At 58.8% G+C, this 16,557-nt stretch overlaps 1 protein-coding gene across 3 annotated transcripts; it reads right to left on the reverse strand.

The window, feature by feature from the left end:
- Window positions 1-840: 840 nt before the first annotated feature.
- Window positions 841-16,181, reverse strand: STAT3 (signal transducer and activator of transcription 3). Of its 3 annotated transcripts, XM_042887881.1 has the most exons (24): window positions 16,128-16,181; window positions 10,530-10,676; window positions 9,915-10,059; window positions 9,677-9,775; window positions 9,292-9,387; window positions 9,118-9,199; window positions 8,590-8,684; window positions 8,235-8,386; window positions 7,636-7,794; window positions 7,433-7,525; window positions 6,684-6,743; window positions 6,413-6,442; window positions 6,189-6,282; window positions 6,060-6,107; window positions 5,718-5,801; window positions 5,241-5,339; window positions 4,937-5,072; window positions 4,726-4,778; window positions 4,544-4,638; window positions 4,113-4,252; window positions 3,526-3,741; window positions 3,259-3,301; window positions 2,863-2,975; window positions 841-2,773 (listed from the first exon to the last, which is right to left on the reverse strand). In XM_042887881.1, the coding sequence occupies exons 2-24, from the start codon at window positions 10,655-10,657 to the stop codon at window positions 2,718-2,720; spliced, it is 2,316 nt and encodes a 771-aa protein (XP_042743815.1). In that variant the 5' UTR covers window positions 10,658-10,676; window positions 16,128-16,181; the 3' UTR covers window positions 841-2,717. The 3 variants fall into 3 exon arrangements, with proteins under 3 accessions (XP_042743815.1, XP_042743813.1, XP_042743814.1); XM_042887879.1 differs by lacking the exon at window positions 16,128-16,181 and having other exon boundaries at window positions 3,529-3,741; XM_042887880.1 differs by lacking the exons at window positions 841-2,773; window positions 2,863-2,975; window positions 16,128-16,181 and having other exon boundaries at window positions 3,255-3,301.
- Window positions 16,182-16,557: the final 376 nt, after the last annotated feature.

Below are 16,557 nucleotides of genomic sequence, written 5' to 3' on the forward strand. Positions count from 1 at the left end.
CGCCTGAGACCAAACTCCACATTCATTGTGCTGCTGCATCCAGCTCTGCTTCACCAAGGGCCACAGGCGGTGGGAATACAAGTGCTGGCACACCTGTCATTGTCTGTCTGCTCCAGGCACCTGGAGGCACCACCATCTCCAGGTCCTCAGCCCTGGTCCCACAGCCTGGACCCCATACTGGATTAGAGACCGGGCTGATGGGGCAGGGCAGCTGCTCCCCCGCACCAGGTCATAAAGGTCCAAGCAAAACCCCAAGCAGATCTCAGAAGAGAGAGCAGGGGGTTGCAAGTAGGCTCAGGGCCCTGGAGGCACGGCGGGCTCCAACTGCGGTGGGTGTCTTCCCATCCTGCTCCCGCAGTGCTCAGCCCCAGTCCCGCAAAGCCCGAGGAGCCGCAACGACGCCGTGCTGGGGCTGCAGCCCGCGCCGCATTCGGTGCAGCAGCACTCGCTGCCGGCTCCAGCACATCCCCACGAGAGGGCAGGGCAGGGCCGTGCCGCAGCCCCGCACAGCCCCACGGCAGCCACCCCTGCGGGCACAGAGGCGCCGTGGGGGACGCCCCCTCTGCCCCGAGCTCCCCCCCTTCGGAGAGCAGCAGCCATCCTGGGATGCCGCCCAAGCGCCCTGCCGAAGCGCAGGCTGGTGGCTGTCACCTCACCCCAGCACGCAGCGCCGAGGGTCCCCATCGCTGCCTCCCACGCTGGCACCCGAGGTTTCCTTGACGCAAGCAGAGCGGAGCCAGGCGCTGCTTTTGCCCCGCGCTCACAGCTGCCCACGCGAACCGCAAAGCGCGGCGCCCACAGAGGGGTCCAGAGCTGAGGGAGAGGCATGGCAGACAGGGCTGCTTCAGAGCCTTTATTTTGGAGAAAGTCAAAGCCTGTAGATACAGCAATAAAATATACAAAAAATTAAAAATCTTTACAGTATTGAATGTGGCCCAGGGGCTCCATTGACGGCAGCAACACGCCAGCACAGGGACAAGCAACAGGCCTTATTTCCTCTGAGCACCGACTGACTGCAAAGGGCCTCTGCGTCCCGTGCCACGGGCAGCCCCATGGCCCCCCCTGCCCTCACACCGTGCCCGGCGCTGCCCAGGGGCCGCAGCCCCCTCCCCACAGTGAGGGGGCACAGATGGATGCTGTTCTTGGCCCTGCCGCAGCTTCCTGCACAGCTGATGGACTTGGAGCAACGCTGTGCACAGGCGCAGGAGGGCTGTCTGTGCATCCCAGCGTCATTTCTGGGTAGAAAATCTGCAGCCACGCACTGAAGATGCTGGACAGGGTCCCTCCTGCACCACAGCATTGCCACGGGAACAAACAGAGCATCTGCAGCCAGAGCGCCAACACCATCACAGCCCTGTGCTGCTGCCCACAAGTTCCTCGGCTGTTACCCACGGCTGCCGTGTCCCACAGCCCTGCTGTGCTGCTCCTCGCACCCCCTTCCTGCACGGGGCATCCTGCTGCTCTGGGGAAGCACACGACCCTCACACTGCCGCTCCCTCCCATCTTTGCTCAGGGACAGAACCAAAGCCCACGCCTGGGAAGGACAGGAGGGCTCCCTGCGCTTCAGTAAATACAGAACCACCATCAGCCAGCACAGCTCCCAACTTCTCCTGACCTCCAGCGCAAGGAGCCTTACTGCCTGCTACATCAACACCCATGGCTGCTGCCCCCAGCAGATTCCTCTCCTTTGCCCATCCTTTCTTCAACCCTTGCCACCTCCTAACTTAACAGTGACAGCCAACCTCCAAAGTGCCACACAAAGCCCCTGAGAAGCTGCAAACCCACTGCCTGGGACATCATACGCTGTGCCAGAGAGCCCACTCACCCACTGCAGGGCATATTGCATAGCAGCAGCTCCTGCCCCCCTATCTGAAAGGTCTCACTCTGCACAGGGAAAGCAGTTGTGCTCCTGTCATGAATCTGGCCAAGGGGCCAGCCAGGGGTAAGAGCAGCCTCCTGGTCCTAAGAAGGACCAAAAATGCAGATGCTGTGTGTTCACAAGCACATAGTGCTGCTAAGATGCCTCCCTGCCCTTCCCCGGGCCCTGCAGCACAGGGAAAGCAGCGCTGCCCAGGGCTGCTGGATCTGGCCCTGCCTCTGCCCACAGCAGCAAGGCAGCAGTAAGCACTGAAACTCCCTGCTCCTGGCAGAACACAGCAAAGCCCTCCACATCAGCCTTGGGCTCCTCCACCCTGCAGCACAGAGCCACTCGCTGCCCCTCTGGGCCACAAGCGGGGCGAAGGGAGAACAGAGATGAGATCCCTCTGCAGGTTCTGCAAGCTGCTGGGCAGCTGCTGCACAGCACAGCAGGTCACCCTAAGGAGACTGGGTCTGGCTGATGCCCTCTCAGATCCAGACTCATGGGACTGTGGGCTTCCAGACACTGGCAGTCAAGAAAGCAGCTTTCAACAGCAGGCAGCACGGTAGGGGCTGCAGAAGCATTTGTAAAAAGTGAGGCTGCAATCGGAGGCTAATAGGCACTTGAATGAGCAAAACAATAATAAAAAACCGTTATGGAAGGAAATAGAAGAAGGTTCAACCCCTTTCTCCCAAAGGGGCAAACAGGACCGCTGCAGCGAGGCATCTGTTTGGTTGGGTAAAACAAGGAATCAGTGGCAAGGATCACAGCCCCCAGCTCCTCCCGAGAAAAGGCCCCGAGCAAATGTGACTGAAACGATTTGGAGCCACGCAGGTCCTGCAGGCGCCAGCACAGCGCGTCACATGGGCGAAGCAGCGCACTCCTGGGTCAGCTCCATGTCGAAGGTCAGCGACTCTGCGCGAAACCAGGCAGGAGTTACGGGGCTGCACCCTGAGCTCCTGCTGTCACCAGGACACCCTCAGGCACTGGGTGCCACCACTCACCAAACTGCCCTCCTGCGTTGGCCTCTGCTCCCTCGCTACTGTTGCCAAACTGCATCAGTGAGTCCAGAGTGCGTGGGGACATGGGCAGGTCAATGGTATTGCTGAAGGAGGTGCTGTCAGGAGGGAAAAGCATCAGGGCCTGGACAGAGCAGACACCTCCTGCCCCTCCAGCGGGCCCCAGGGCACAGTGCAGCCAGCTGGGAGCTCTCTGGAAGGCAGAGGGGCCCTGGAGGGGAGAGCAGCCCAGCAGCACAAGCAGCACACTGCCACCTGGCTCAGCTCCACTGCAGTGCCCCCCTGAGCAGACAAGGAGCCTCATGGCACCCAAAGCAGTGGTGGTAAGGCTGAGCACGTGAACGTTCCCCTGAGCTCACAGATACCTCCAGGAACACTTACGGGGTGACACAGATGAACTTCGTCTTCAGATATGGAGCAGCACCTGAATGAGAGAGCAGCCTGGTCACCAGCTGCAGGAGGAGGAGCCCCGCTCCCCTCCTCACAGCCCTGCAGACAGCCCTCGTGCCCTGCTCGCACCCACAGGGTCCCCAGGCCATCCTACGACCAACACGGGATCCCCTGATGGATGCAGTTTTCCCACCAGGCTGCTGTTCCTGCAGCTGCTCCACAGGCAGGAGCTGCGCTGGGACGCAGAAAATCAACGACTACCTGAGTCAGTAGCTTCTGAGTGTTCCTGGCTCTCAGAGCGGCAGTACTTCCCAAATGCCTCCTCTTTTGGGATGTCCGGGTACAGATACACCAGGGGAGACACCAGAATGTTGGTGGCATCCATGATTTTGTAGCCCATGATGATTTCCGCAAATGACATGCTGTTCAGCTGCTGTTTGGTGTAAGGTTCCACAGACTGGATCTGAGTCTTTCCTGCATGAGACTGTTTTAGACACAGGGCAAGACACCTGCAGTCCTAGGGCAAAGGCATGGACTTTTCTCCAGCTCCCCAGGGGCGGCACAGATGGGACAGAGCCGCCTAGAGCTGTGCTCAACCTCACGAGGCACGCAGCAGAGCACGTGGCAGGACAGACCTGCTTCAGTGCACACAGATGGGGGCACTCAGGACGCAGGGACCAGCAGAAGGTGCCTGGGCTCAAAGATTTAACCAGGGACAGGGGCCATCGTGACGAGCACAAATGTCTCATCACGGGGATGAAGCCGTGGTCCAAATCCCACCTTGAAGCCAGAAAGGCTGGCTGAACAAGACAGCACACCCAGGGCAGTGGTGGAGAGCAACGTACCGCTGATGTCCTTCTCCACCCACGTGAAGGTGATGCCACCCTCCTTGCTGCTCTCGCTGAAGCGCAGCAGGAAGGTTCCTGGAGGCTTGGTGCTCAGGATGGCTCGCTCCCGCTCCTTGCTGATGAACCCCATGATGTACCTGGGTGCAGGGAGCAAGGCTGGGTCAAGACATGGGGGCAGGTCCTCCAGAGCAGGAATCCTGCCACTTCTCTGTACGCTGACAGGCAGCAGCAGGACCTGGGCTGGCCACTGCAAAGCCACCAATGTTTTGGGGATTGTCTGGGGAGCCTCAAGTGTTTCCAGTCTGAACCAACAGGGCCTGGACAGAAAAGCATTCCAGGAGAGCTAGGTAGTGCAGGGACAAGGTACTGCCTCCATCAGGACAGGCCTCGTGGGTCCCCAACCAAAGCTGACAATAGCTGAGACTCACCCTTCATTCCACAGTGCCAGGATATATTTCTTCACCAAGTCAATTATGTTGTCCAGCCAGACCCAGAAGGAGAAGCCTTTGCCAGCCATGTTCTCCTGAGGAAGAGAGCAGAGGGGCTGTGAATATGACTAGAGTGGAGAACAGCCAAGGGGAGGCACTCGGGTGAAGAGAAGGAATTATACCTTGCAGAACTTGGCCCAGGTGATCTGACAGCCAGAGTAGTTCACACCTGGCCCTGACAGAGAACAGGACTGTCAACATGTGCCTATGGCTGCTCCTCCAAAGAGTTTTCAGGGAGCAACACCAAGAAGGACAGCTTCCTTCCCAAATCTAACTGCTCGTGGGGAGCTGCCATGAGTGGCAGGGATAGACAGGACACCGATGCTGAGTTACCTAGAAGTTTTTCTGCCAGGGTTGTCAGCTGCTCGATGCTGAGACCACGCTTTGTGGTGGAGGAGAACTGCCAGCTCAGCACCTCTGCCACCTGGTCCCACGTCCCAATGGGTGGCTTGGTGAAGAAGTTCACGTTCTGTACAAGAGAGAACACAGCCCTGAGCAGAAAAAGGGACAGAAGCAAGGCCAGGTCCTGTTCCAGCCCTGCTGATGGGCCTGAGCGAGCCTCTGCCTCGCTGCCAGGATACCTGACCCAAGAAAAGCTTCACTCTTTCACCAGCCATCCCCTGGATCCAGCTCCTACCTTGGGGTTGTTGGTCAGCATGTTGTACCACAGGATGGATGCCCAGGCATTAGGCATCTGGCAGATGTTTGAGATGACAACCACAGGCAGCGAGTGGGTCTGCAAAGATAGGACATGACTGAAGTCTGAGACTTGTCACCAAATCCTGCACTGCCCCACAGGACAGCAGCCCCCAGCTGTCAGGAGGGTGTCCATTCCCTCCATTCTCTGTGTCATGAAGGCCCTAGGAAGGGTGCAGCCACACAGCAATGGCTGATACCATATCTAGCCAAAGCCTCCCCCACCCTGCAGCACACATTCCACTGCAACCCACAACCTGAGCTTCATGCTCCCTCCCAGTGAGCTCCCCAGCATAGAAAGGCAGACACAACCAGCACAGAGCAGGATGCAACTCAGGCAGGGCGACGCACAGCAGATCTGCCTCCCAGAGCTGCTCCTCTGCAGCAAGGCACAGCCCACAGCAGCACCCCTGCTCACCTCCAGATCGATCTTCAGCCCCTGGTGGTACACCTCAGTCTCAAAGGTGATGAGATGCAGCTCCTCAGTCACAATCAGTGAAGCCTGGAGGTGGAACAGAACACAGTGAGCCCACAGCAGACATCTGCCTTCAGCCTGACACAGCACTCTCAGACCCGGGCAGGGAGAGCTGAGCTGGCAGCTGCCACGTGTCAGAGGTGCCACAGCCAGCCCTGTGAGAGCAATTCCTGCTTCCCCTGTGGCTCAGCTGCCTGGCGGGGAACGGGACACGGACTGCTACGGCTGCTCTGAGCACAGCTGCCAGTAAGGGGCTCTCCCAGCCAGGGTCCCCTCCCCACTCACATCGCAGTTGGCTCTGCCTCCATTACCGCACCGCTGCTCCCGCAGGGTCTGCAAAGGGAAGGAACAGGCTACAGCAACAGCACCACGTCACACCGCCACAGGAGCAGCCTGAGGCCCCGTGGCACCTACCAGGTGCTTGAACTCTGCTGAGAGGCTGCCGTTATTTGACTCCTCCATGTTCATGACCTTGGTGTTTGTCCCCAGGATGTTAAACTTCCGGGACCTAAGAAGAGAAAAGATACAGCACGGCGGATGGCCTCTCAAAGCAAATGCGTAATAGAACATTTGCCAACATTAAAAGCAGAAGTGAAAGAAAAAAAAAAGGAAAGAAAAAAAGAAACCATTGCACTTACCCCCGAAGTGCTGCAACATCACCAGAGTCCCTGAGAAAGGAAAGAGAAAAAACAGTCACAGCCATGGCTGCGTGAGTGGGGTTTGCATCAAGTCCCACGAGGCCCTCCAGCCTATGAATGAATCCTGGGGGCCCACCACCACCCTATACTCTCTCCTTTAAGGTCACACTGGCCCCCAGTGCATGGATGCAGCCCCACTCAGGGGCAGCAGGAGCAAGTCTGACTGCAGTAACCACACCCAGCACCTCCAGGATCAGAGCACAGGACTCACTTGTCAATGCAGACTTTGATTTTCAGCTGATAGTTCAGCTCCGGAAACTTCACCAACAATCTGGAAAGAGTCAGCAGACAGACTGTCAGCACCAGCATCACAACACGTGAACAACTTGAGATAAACACAGCACAGAAGAGCTGGATGCACAGCAGTGCTGCACACATCCCACAGCAGGCAGCATCATTCACCCCAACAAGCCCACCAGGACACAGCACAACCCAACTCCTTTGGCACGCAGCACACTGCCATGGACCTATGGTTCTCCCAAGCCCCATAAAGAGTTTGTTTTGGCCACTGACTGCCCACTCCAGGCAGACTGCTCTAAACCACCTGCGTTTCTTCTGCCAAGGAAGCAACTGGGGCACAACTGTGAGATGGTAATGAAGCTGTAGACAGAGCCTTGTGTCAGAGCAGCAATTTCTGCAGAAGCTGGTGAAGAACACAGGCCAGAAGACAGGCTTCTGGCAGGGACACACTGACACTTCCTGTCGTCTGCCCCCACAGTGGGATTTACCAGAACCCCAGCTGTCTCCAGGAATACAATAGAGCCCCAGCCAACAACCACCATCCCCACACTGAGTCACCCAGGCTACACTCCAGCAGGGAGCCATTCCTTCCCAGCAGCAGCACTCCCCGGGCAAACTGAAGGCTGCATCTGAACCAGCACCTCCTGGGAGACGGACGCTGCATTCACCCTGCATGGCTTCCTTCCCTGCACAGAGGAATCGCAGGGGCCAGCGACCCACCTGACTTTGGTGGTGAACTGCACACCGGTTTTGATGACCAGAGGCCGGTCAGGATGCATGGGCATGCAGGGCTGCCTCTCCACCACAAAAGCACTGTAGGAGAAGATAAAAGAAATGCAGTCAAACCTCAGCCCCATCCCAGCACACAGCGCTCACCCCTTCACTGCCTGTAACCAAGGGACAGCCCACAGCTCCCTCGGCACCTTTTCATCAGGTTCCTGAACAGCTCCACGATCCGCTCCTCCAGCATTGGCCGGTGTTGGACAATTGGGTCGCCCTTGTAGGACACCTTCTGCTGCAGCTCTTCCAGTTTCTTGATCTGCTGCCGGGTCTGGAGCTGTGATTCAGCAAGAGAGGTTATCCTAGGGAGTAGGAAGAACCAGCATTAGCTCTGGCTGCCAAGTCCTGCACGGTCCCAGCCCACAGAGCCCTCCTCCTCCCCTTACTTCTGCAAGAGAGGACAATCGCTGTACCAAACCAGCAGAGAACAGAATATGCCCACAGCTCAGCACATTTTTCTAGGCCACACACTATGAAAGAAACCTGTGTGAACCAAAGTTCTGCAGTCGTACCAACCAAGAGCTCAGGAACAGCCATGCAAGCCATCAACCTTACAATCTCACAAACCTCGAGCTAATGAATCCAGCATTATTGTCCACTACCAAGCATAAGTGTGGCTACCAGATTACATTTACAACTGCAGGCATCAGTGGCCATTTTGCAAGGATGTGACCAAAGGCAGAGAACTCCTTTCTGCTGCAGGTGTTTGATTGCTGCCTCTCCAGGGACCGATGAGTCTTACCAGTTCTCGAGCCGGTCTAAGCAGATATTTGGTGGGCCACCAATGCAGGCAATTTGTTGCCGTCTCTTCCAGTCTGCCAGCTCCTCATCTGCCAGCATCTTCTGCACATACTCCATGGCTGACAGCAGTCCTGCCAGCTCGCTCACAATACCCTGCCAAACCAGAAAGCAGGGCCTTCAGCACTCTGACACCCTCCAAGACCCAAAGTCCTACGTTCACAAGAAATGGAGCTGCCCACTGCTGTACTGCCAGTGCTACTCTCGTGATTGTATCCACACGAGACTCAAACCCGTACCCCAGAATAAGAGCACACCAATACCCCAGAGGGACCTGGGAGGCCAGCAGCACCACGTACCCTTCGCATCTGGTCCAGCGCTGTGAGCATCTGCTCCAGCTGCTGCATCTTCTGACGCGTCACCGACTGATTGTTTCCATTCAGGTCCTGCATGTCTGTGCGGAGGACACAAGGCTTCAGCCAAACAAATGTACCTCCTACCCTCCCAAACATCACACTGGAGACCGCACAGCTTACTAGAAAGGAGCAAGAAATTCTACAAAGCCATCAACAGTTAAGCAGTGATCTCACACAGCCTCTGCCAGCACTGCCTCCAAGCACCTTTCTGGCATTTCTGCATACGAAGCAGCACTATCACCTTCCCATGCCATTCTCCTTTCACAGGCAAAGCTCTGGTTCAGCTCCCTGCAGGCCCTGTCAGCCTGGTTTTTTGTTTCTGTCACTTTCTACAATTGCCATGCAAATGCCCTAAGACTAACCCACCCCTCAGGCTTGAAGAGGAGGACTGAGAGGGCTGAAAAACGCCCTCCAGCATGCTTCCTTGCAGGACCGCACTTTGGCTTGCCAGATGTTAATGAACTTCATTACCTCCCTGGCTTTTCAAAGTCTTGTAGTTAAAATCAAAGTCATCCTGGAGATTTTCCACCACTTTCATCTTCTGCTCCAGATCCTGCAAGGCAAGAGATGGAATTTGTTCGAAGTACAACATCACCACAGTGCTCCTAGTACCAGGGGAAGAAGGTGCCCGGGCAGCACACTTACCTGCACTCTCTTCCTTACATCCTGCAGATGCTGCTCCAGCATCTGCTGCTTTTCTGTCACTACAGCTGCTGTTGGATGTGTCGCCTGTCCCCCTTGCTGTAGAAGGGACAAGAGCAGCATTAGAACAGGGCTGCAACTCTGGGACAGTCCTTTCCCAGCCTCAGAAGGTTCTGCATAAGGAGTCTTAAACCCTTTACTAAGCAACAACAAAAAACTTCAGCACAGAGCACTGATGCATCCTAGAGAGCTGAGGGTCAGCTGCCCTTCACTGCAGTTTGACCACCCCTGAAAGAGACATGCAGGAAGCTTCAGACCAGAGCTTCCTGACGGCACCAATTACTGCGCAGAGCTGCTGGGTGGGCAGAGAGACGCCTGGGTCACCTACCTGGGCTGCGGTGGCAGCTGTCTGGAGGAGCCGTGACTCTTCCCACAGGCAGCGAGCCACGATGCGGGCTATTTCCATCGGCTTCTCCAAGTATCTGCTCTGTAAAACAGTGAGGGCCTCAGAGTTAGCCTTCAAACTGTAACTGCTGGGATCTCTGCATGCTTTAGGGCTGTGGTCTGTGAGCCATGACAAGGAGGCCACTGCGCTTTGGAAACAGAACGGTCGCCTCCCGCCTCACCTGCAGGAACTGCTTGATGCGGCGCAGGTTGTGCTGGTACAGGACGTTGGACTCCTGCAGGAAGCGGCTGTACTGCTGGTCGATCTCCCCCAGCAGGTTGTGGAACACCAGCGTGGCGTGCGACTCCTTGTTAGCAGCGTACGCCCTGCACGAGGAGGGCAGAGTCCTTAGGCCCAGCCCAGGGGAGGCACGGCGCTGCGGGGAGGGCAGCTCCGCGCATCACCCACTGTCCCACATGCAGTCCAGCATCCCACCGACCCCTAAGCTACACCGGGATGCAGCCATAGCAGGCCCTGCTCCCGCAAGGGCAGGGAGACAGAGGTGTCTCAGACACCGGAAGACAGCACACAGGAGCACCTCAATTTCAACCTTGCTTAGAACAGAGGTCGACGTAAACCCTGACGACCTCTGCTGTGTATTTCCCCTCTCTCCTAGTCTGAGGTCTGACACCAAACACACAGACTCCCACTCCATCTCACACTGCATGCATCTCGAGGAGGAAGAGAGGCCCCGGCACTCAGAGAAGCTGGCACAGTCCCTCCAGAGTTGCCTGGCATTACCCCCAGCTGGGGGTCCAAAGCACAGTCCATTTGCCAGAGCTTGGCAGCGCCTTACCAGTCCTGGCTCTCAATCCACGGGGCCAGGAACTGCCGCAGCTCCATGGGGAAGCTGTCGCTGTAAAGCTGGTGGAGCTGCTCCAGGTACCGCGTGTCGAGCTGCTGCAGCTGGTTCCACTGCGCCATCCTGGCCGGCTCCGGAACCCTGTGGGGACAGGCAGGTCAGCACGGTGCCCCTGGACCCTCCTGCACAACCCACGGCTTGGCTCAGGCTGACCCCAGGAAGGGGAACGGGGCAGGTCTACAAGGCAGCAGCGTGCTGAGCTGTGCCCACAGGGCTGAGCTCTGCACTGAACTGGCATGAGGGCTGTGCCTGCCTGCCCTCACCACCTGATGCCCAGCATGCAGCACGGCTCCAACAGCCAACTCCAATTCTCCTGCGCTGACGATCCAGAAGCAAGCCGACGTACATCTGTCTCAGCGAGGAACACAGTGCAACGCAGCTACTTGCTATGGGAGATGCACTCCCCTCCATTTTGAGCACCAGAACGGTTTTCTGTTTACCCCACCAGATGAGGTCTGACACTGGTAGGGCTCAGGCTCTGCTCACAGCCACCACTGCCTGCTGTGACAAACAGGTCACCAGCAGCACAGCTCTCGCTGTGACATGACCAGCCTCCCCGCAGCCCCCAGTCTGCCATGAGCCCTGGGATGATGCTGATCTCCAGCTCCCAGCCAAGCTGCAGCGAGGAAAGCCTCCTGCAAGAAGTGGCTGCCAGATCCCAGCTCAGCACTGGGACCTGTGCTGAGAGGAGGTGGAACCATAAACCCAAAGCACACTGCCACTGAGGGACTAAAGGGCACGAGTTGGTGCAGCTTGCAGGGCAGGAGGGAAAAGCAGTGCTCACACCACAGCGTTTGCACAGGAGCCTGCCCTCTCCTCAGGGGCCCTGCAGCAAACATGGTGGGCAGCAGACTGGCCAGCAAGCACCCATCAGGGCTCCAGGCTGGAAATCTACCCGCACGCAAGAGCAGGGTAAGTTCCACTGCACTGCCCCAGCTGGGAGCTGAGAACGCCTGCATCCTGACTCATCCTCCTTTCGGAGTTAATCCAAAACATCTGAGAGCAGAGCAGAGAGCCTGGCTGCTGAGCTCCAGCCTCTCCCATTCCTGTGCAGGATCTCAGGGCTGTACAAACCCACAGAACTGTTAGACACAGGCACAAAGCCTCGCTTTCCTTGGAAAAAAAACATTTCCCAAGCACCCGGCTTCGGCTAAACTTTCTCCTAGAGAGGCACCATTTCCCAAAGCCTTCCTACCTTCGTGCCAGGGGGAAGAGGAAGAGGCTTGGGCACGCAGGTCGCAGCAACAAGGCCGGGGCTTTGATCTGCTGCCAGTCCCTTCTGCACGCCCTGCAGTCAGCCCTGTGCCTGCTCCCGAGGGCAGGGAAGGAGCTGCAGAGCTTACAGTAAGTGCGGAAGGCGGAGACTGCCAGGAAGCAACAGAAACGAGGAAGGAGCAATTTGCAAGTGAGCGGCATCAATAGAAATCAAACTCAGCCTAACGAGGGGACAGCAAGCTGTGCAGGAAGCACAGGCACAAAGAACCACTGAGCCTCAGCACGGGCTCACTTCCCCCAGAAAGCGGTTTGATTTTTGCAGACAGCCCCAGGCGACACGTCAGCAGGGCAGCGCGGGGCTGGCACGTGGCTGACAGCAGAGCCGTCCCACAGGCAGCCCTGGTGGGTGCCAGCCGAGATGGGGGCAGTGGGGCTGGGAGCAGCGCCCACCCCTGAGCTGCCGGGGGTCGGTGGGTGTGGGAGGAAGCCGACGCCGCTCCTTGAGGCCGCTCCATTTGGCCCCTTTCTGTACAGCAGAGCCCACGGGCTCCAGGATGTGTTGGGAACAGGGAAGCACAACACAGAGCAAGGGACACCAGAGCCGCGACTGCTGCTGCCCAGCCACAGCCCTGAGCCCAGGTGCCCCCAGAGCGGCTGCTCAGCACAAACAGCCAGGCTCAGCCAGCAGCTCTCCCTGATTTCTGCCACCCGACATTTCCAGCATGAGTGAACACTGTGCTTTTCTGGTGTTTGTTGTATGGGACCCTTCCTCTATTTTTGTGGATAGTTTTTCTTAGGGGAGAAAAAGGGGAATCGGCCCTGCCACGACATGCGCAGAGACGACAGACGTCGACACCTGACAAGGAGTTAAGCTGCTTTTTAGAGCCTCACGGCATCGTGCAGCCCAGATGACAGCAGCAGCATCCACAGGACATTAACCTTGAACCATAGCCTCTGGTGCAATCTCTAGAGAAGACCACGTGAACAAAGCCTGGCATTAACAGAGCAATAGGTGAAAGGGAGGAGGAGAAACAGGAGCCTGTGAAGGAGCAGACACTCCGTCAGACTCGAGGGAAGACCAGACTCTGTTTGCCACCTGCGTGACCCCAGGACTTCTCCTTTTTGCACCTCTGCCCCACAACAGCCTGGGCCCTTTGCTGCTCACCAGGCACAGCATGAAGGTCTCTGCTCTGCAGTGGGCTCAGCTCCTCACTGGCTGCCTGTCCGGCTGCAGCAGCACTCACAGGCACTCGCACTGCTTTTAGCTGGGTGCTATAGAGGCTGCCGGCACAGTGTGAACTATGAGGTGCTGCCTCTGAGGGCGAGGGGGAAATGAAGCAACAACTGCACAGCCAAGAGCTGAGAATCCACAAACCACCGACATCCGGAGCTCCCGCCCTGAACTTCCCCGATCCAAGCAGACCTTCCATGAACAAAGCTCTGCTCTGGGTCTTGCTGGGCTGTGTTTGAATGCAAACCTGCACAGCACCAGAGGTAAAACCTGAGCTCCCACCGGCTGCAGCGTGGGACAGGAGGCACACACACCTTCCTGTGCACAGCCCAGCTGTCCTGCAGTGTTCAGCCACACTCATCCCTGAAAAACAGAACTTGCACAAAGCGAAACACGAGCTGCTCAGCCTCATCCCACTGCAGGCAAATCCTCACAGCTCAGGCACACAAAGGAGTGAAGGAAGTGGCTGCAGAACACAGGCATGAGTACAATAAGAGGCACCACAGAGGACTGAACCCTGCGTGGCAGCGAAGCAGCAGCTGTGGGAACGGTCACTGCTGTGAGCTGTGCTCACTGCTTGCCAGTCCATCAGGTCCCTTCCAGCCCTTTTCTCCAGGGATGCCAGCACAGATGAGGAGCATCACATCGGGTTTTTACAGCCCTTGGCTCAACAGGTACCTGACCTGACAAACTCCCCCCACGCCACCATAGGAAGAGGGCTGTGAACAGCATCCAGACAATCTGCTGCGACGTGGGCTCTCACCAAGCAGGACAGCTCTGCTGCAACAGCTGATGAGGCTGCCAACCCACCAGCACCACAGGAGGATGTGGAAAGGCAGGGAATGTCTGGGAGCAGCAAGGAGTCAGGAAGCAGCCAGAAGGAGAAGAGGATTTTCCTCCTTCAGTGCAGCACTAGAGCCTGGCCCTCCCAGTGCTCTGTTTGTGAGGAAAAGGGGCCCTGTGACCCCCCTGACCACCAGTCACCTGCATTACGAAAGCTTCCACGCTGTCAGCCCAAAATCCCACACGGATCCCTCCGCAGCCCATCCTGCTGTGGGGAAGCTCCCTGGAGCAAGTTTAAAAAGCCTGAGGGCTGAACCCTTCCAATTCTGACGGGTTTGTTGCCTCTGCGGTTTGCCTCTTCTCACTGCTGAAGCAGAGCCAAAGAGCAACTGACGTGACCAGGGCTGAGCACAGCATGACGCAAGCGCTGAGGTAAACAAGCTGTACAGAGCTCAGAGAAGAGCAGCTAAAAGTAGCCCCGGAGTTAAAGTTCATCTTTCTTTAGATTCCCTGCAAGGACAGAGCACTAGAGCCTGAGCTGGGCAGCGTCACCGCAGCTCCACGCACTCCAACAGCCTCGCTGAGCAGCACTGCTGTCGATGGGAAACAGCCCCACGATGGCCTTCGTGTCTGGGTTGTACCTGAGTGCATCTCCCCATGCCACAACTTCAAGGGGCTTCACCAACAGCAGCGATTTTCCAAGGAAGGGTGAGCAGAGGGGAAACACTGGAGAGACCCCTGAGAACACCGTGTCCCCCCCTGGAAGGGGCTCAGTGCCCACAGTGCAGCACTGCTGCGATAACAGCAATCCCCAGCACATTCCAGCCCCTGGCACTGATCTGCCCACCTGTGCTCCAGCTCTCAAAGGAACAAAGCAGCTGCTCCAATACCCAGGGCAGAGGCACTGCCCAGCGCCCCCCCAGGCCCACACAGCCAGCAGCAAGCTGATTAAAAAGCTGTTCTACCAGAAAGCTGTTAATTGTGCTGGACAGACACAAGAATTGTGAGGCGGCTATTTAGAGAACTTGGCTCTGCTCCTCTGGAGTGCATTCGAAGACAGCCCTGGAGATAGAAAAATGAAGAGGTAATGGAGAGATGTGAGGAAGGAAAGAAAGGTGATTGTGTCAGGCAGGGAGGCTCTGGGCAGCCTCACAGCACAGATCTCTCCAGGCAAATCACATTGCAGCCAGCAGCTCCCAGGGCAGCTTGGCACCTTGTGGCTCCACCCAACACACAGCACCCACTGCACGCTCACAGCCATGGCTGAGGCAGGCGGTGCCCGGTGCAAACAGCAGCCCTCTGCCAGCACGGCACCAGCAGCTCCGGCATATTGCTGGGAAGCAGAACAGCCTCCTGTAGAGACTGTCTGCAACAGTGACCAGGCATAGAAAGCTCTCAGCCAGCTGCTCCGATGTGCAACCCCGAGCAGCAGCCATGGCCTGTGGACGTAGAAGGGCTCTTCCAGCGCCTGAGCTCTTGTCACACAGCCAGGGCCTCCGTGTGCCCTCTGGCAGGCAGCGTGTGGCAGTGCTGCGCTGCACTCCTACACATCAGGAGCACAGGGCTCTGCCCCACAGCCTCGGGGTCAAGCACCAAATCTAAGCCGTGTCCCAGGAAAAGGTCCCGGCAGGGCAGCGCTGTGCAGCGACAGACACAGAGGGGTAAAGCCGCAGCGCTGCGCTCTCAGCTCCTTCAGCTTCGGCCCGCAGCCCGGGTCTGGGGCACCCCGCCAGGGTCGGTCACTGCAGCAGCGTTCGGCCGCGCATCGCCCAGCCCAGATCAGTGCTGGGGCTCCCCAGCTCCGCGAACCTCTCCGGGGAGCCCTCATCACAGCTCGGCCCCGCGGCACACGGCTCTGCTGGGCTTCCCAGCAGCACCAGCACAGAGCTGCCCTCCGCTCGGGACAGGGCGGGAGGTTCGAGAGGAATCCGCTCAGAGTTCCACGTACCGAGGGAAGGACACAGCTCCGCCTGCAGCTGTGGGAGAGGAGCGTTACCCGAATTACCTCCAGCGACAGCTCACCCGGCCCGCAGCTGCGCCCACACCGTGGCAGCGCGGGGGGCCACGGGCCAGAGCTCCGCGAGGACCCCCAGGGCACCGCCGGCAGCAGGGCAGCACGGAGCACCTGGCGTCCGCGCGCAGCTCCGCGGACCGCCCCGGAGTGAGGCCCAGCGCGCCCCGAGGCGAGGCGAGGCGAGGCGAGGCGAGGCCCGGCCCGGCCCCGCTGCCCCCCGTTCCTCCCGGTCCCGGCCCCTCGCTCTCCGTGCCCCTCGGTCCCCCCGCTTCCCCCGAGGTGCGCTCACCGGCGGTCCCGGGCGGGGCGGGGCGGGGCGGCGGCTCCCGGTGCCGCTGACGAACGCGCTCCGGTCGCTGCCCGACTGCGGCGCCCGCAGCCCCGGCCCCGCTCCCTCGCGCGTCACGCGGGGCGCAGCCAATGGCGGCGCGGCGTTCCGTCCGCCTCGAGAGGGACGGGCCCTGAGCGCCAATCGGCGCGGCCGTCCCGAGGCTGCGTCACGGCTCGCGACGGCACCGCGGGGGGGCGCTGCCCCGCGCCGGCTGTTCCCGGATGGCGCCGCCTCCCCGCCGCAGGGCGGCGCTGGGCAGGGGGCGGTGCGGGGGGAGGCGGTGACTGCCGGGAACGGCCGTGCGGGAAACCCGCTGAGTTCCGGGCAGCGCTGTGACGTCAGCGCGCGGCCCGCCGCCGCCGCCTCTTAAAGGGGCCGTATCCCCGCC

This window comes from Lagopus leucura, unplaced genomic scaffold, assembly GCF_019238085.1.
Source record: "Lagopus leucura isolate 7727_CA_CO unplaced genomic scaffold, USGS_WTPT01 Super-Scaffold_100126, whole genome shotgun sequence".
NCBI classification, from domain to species: domain Eukaryota; kingdom Metazoa; phylum Chordata; class Aves; order Galliformes; family Phasianidae; genus Lagopus; species Lagopus leucura.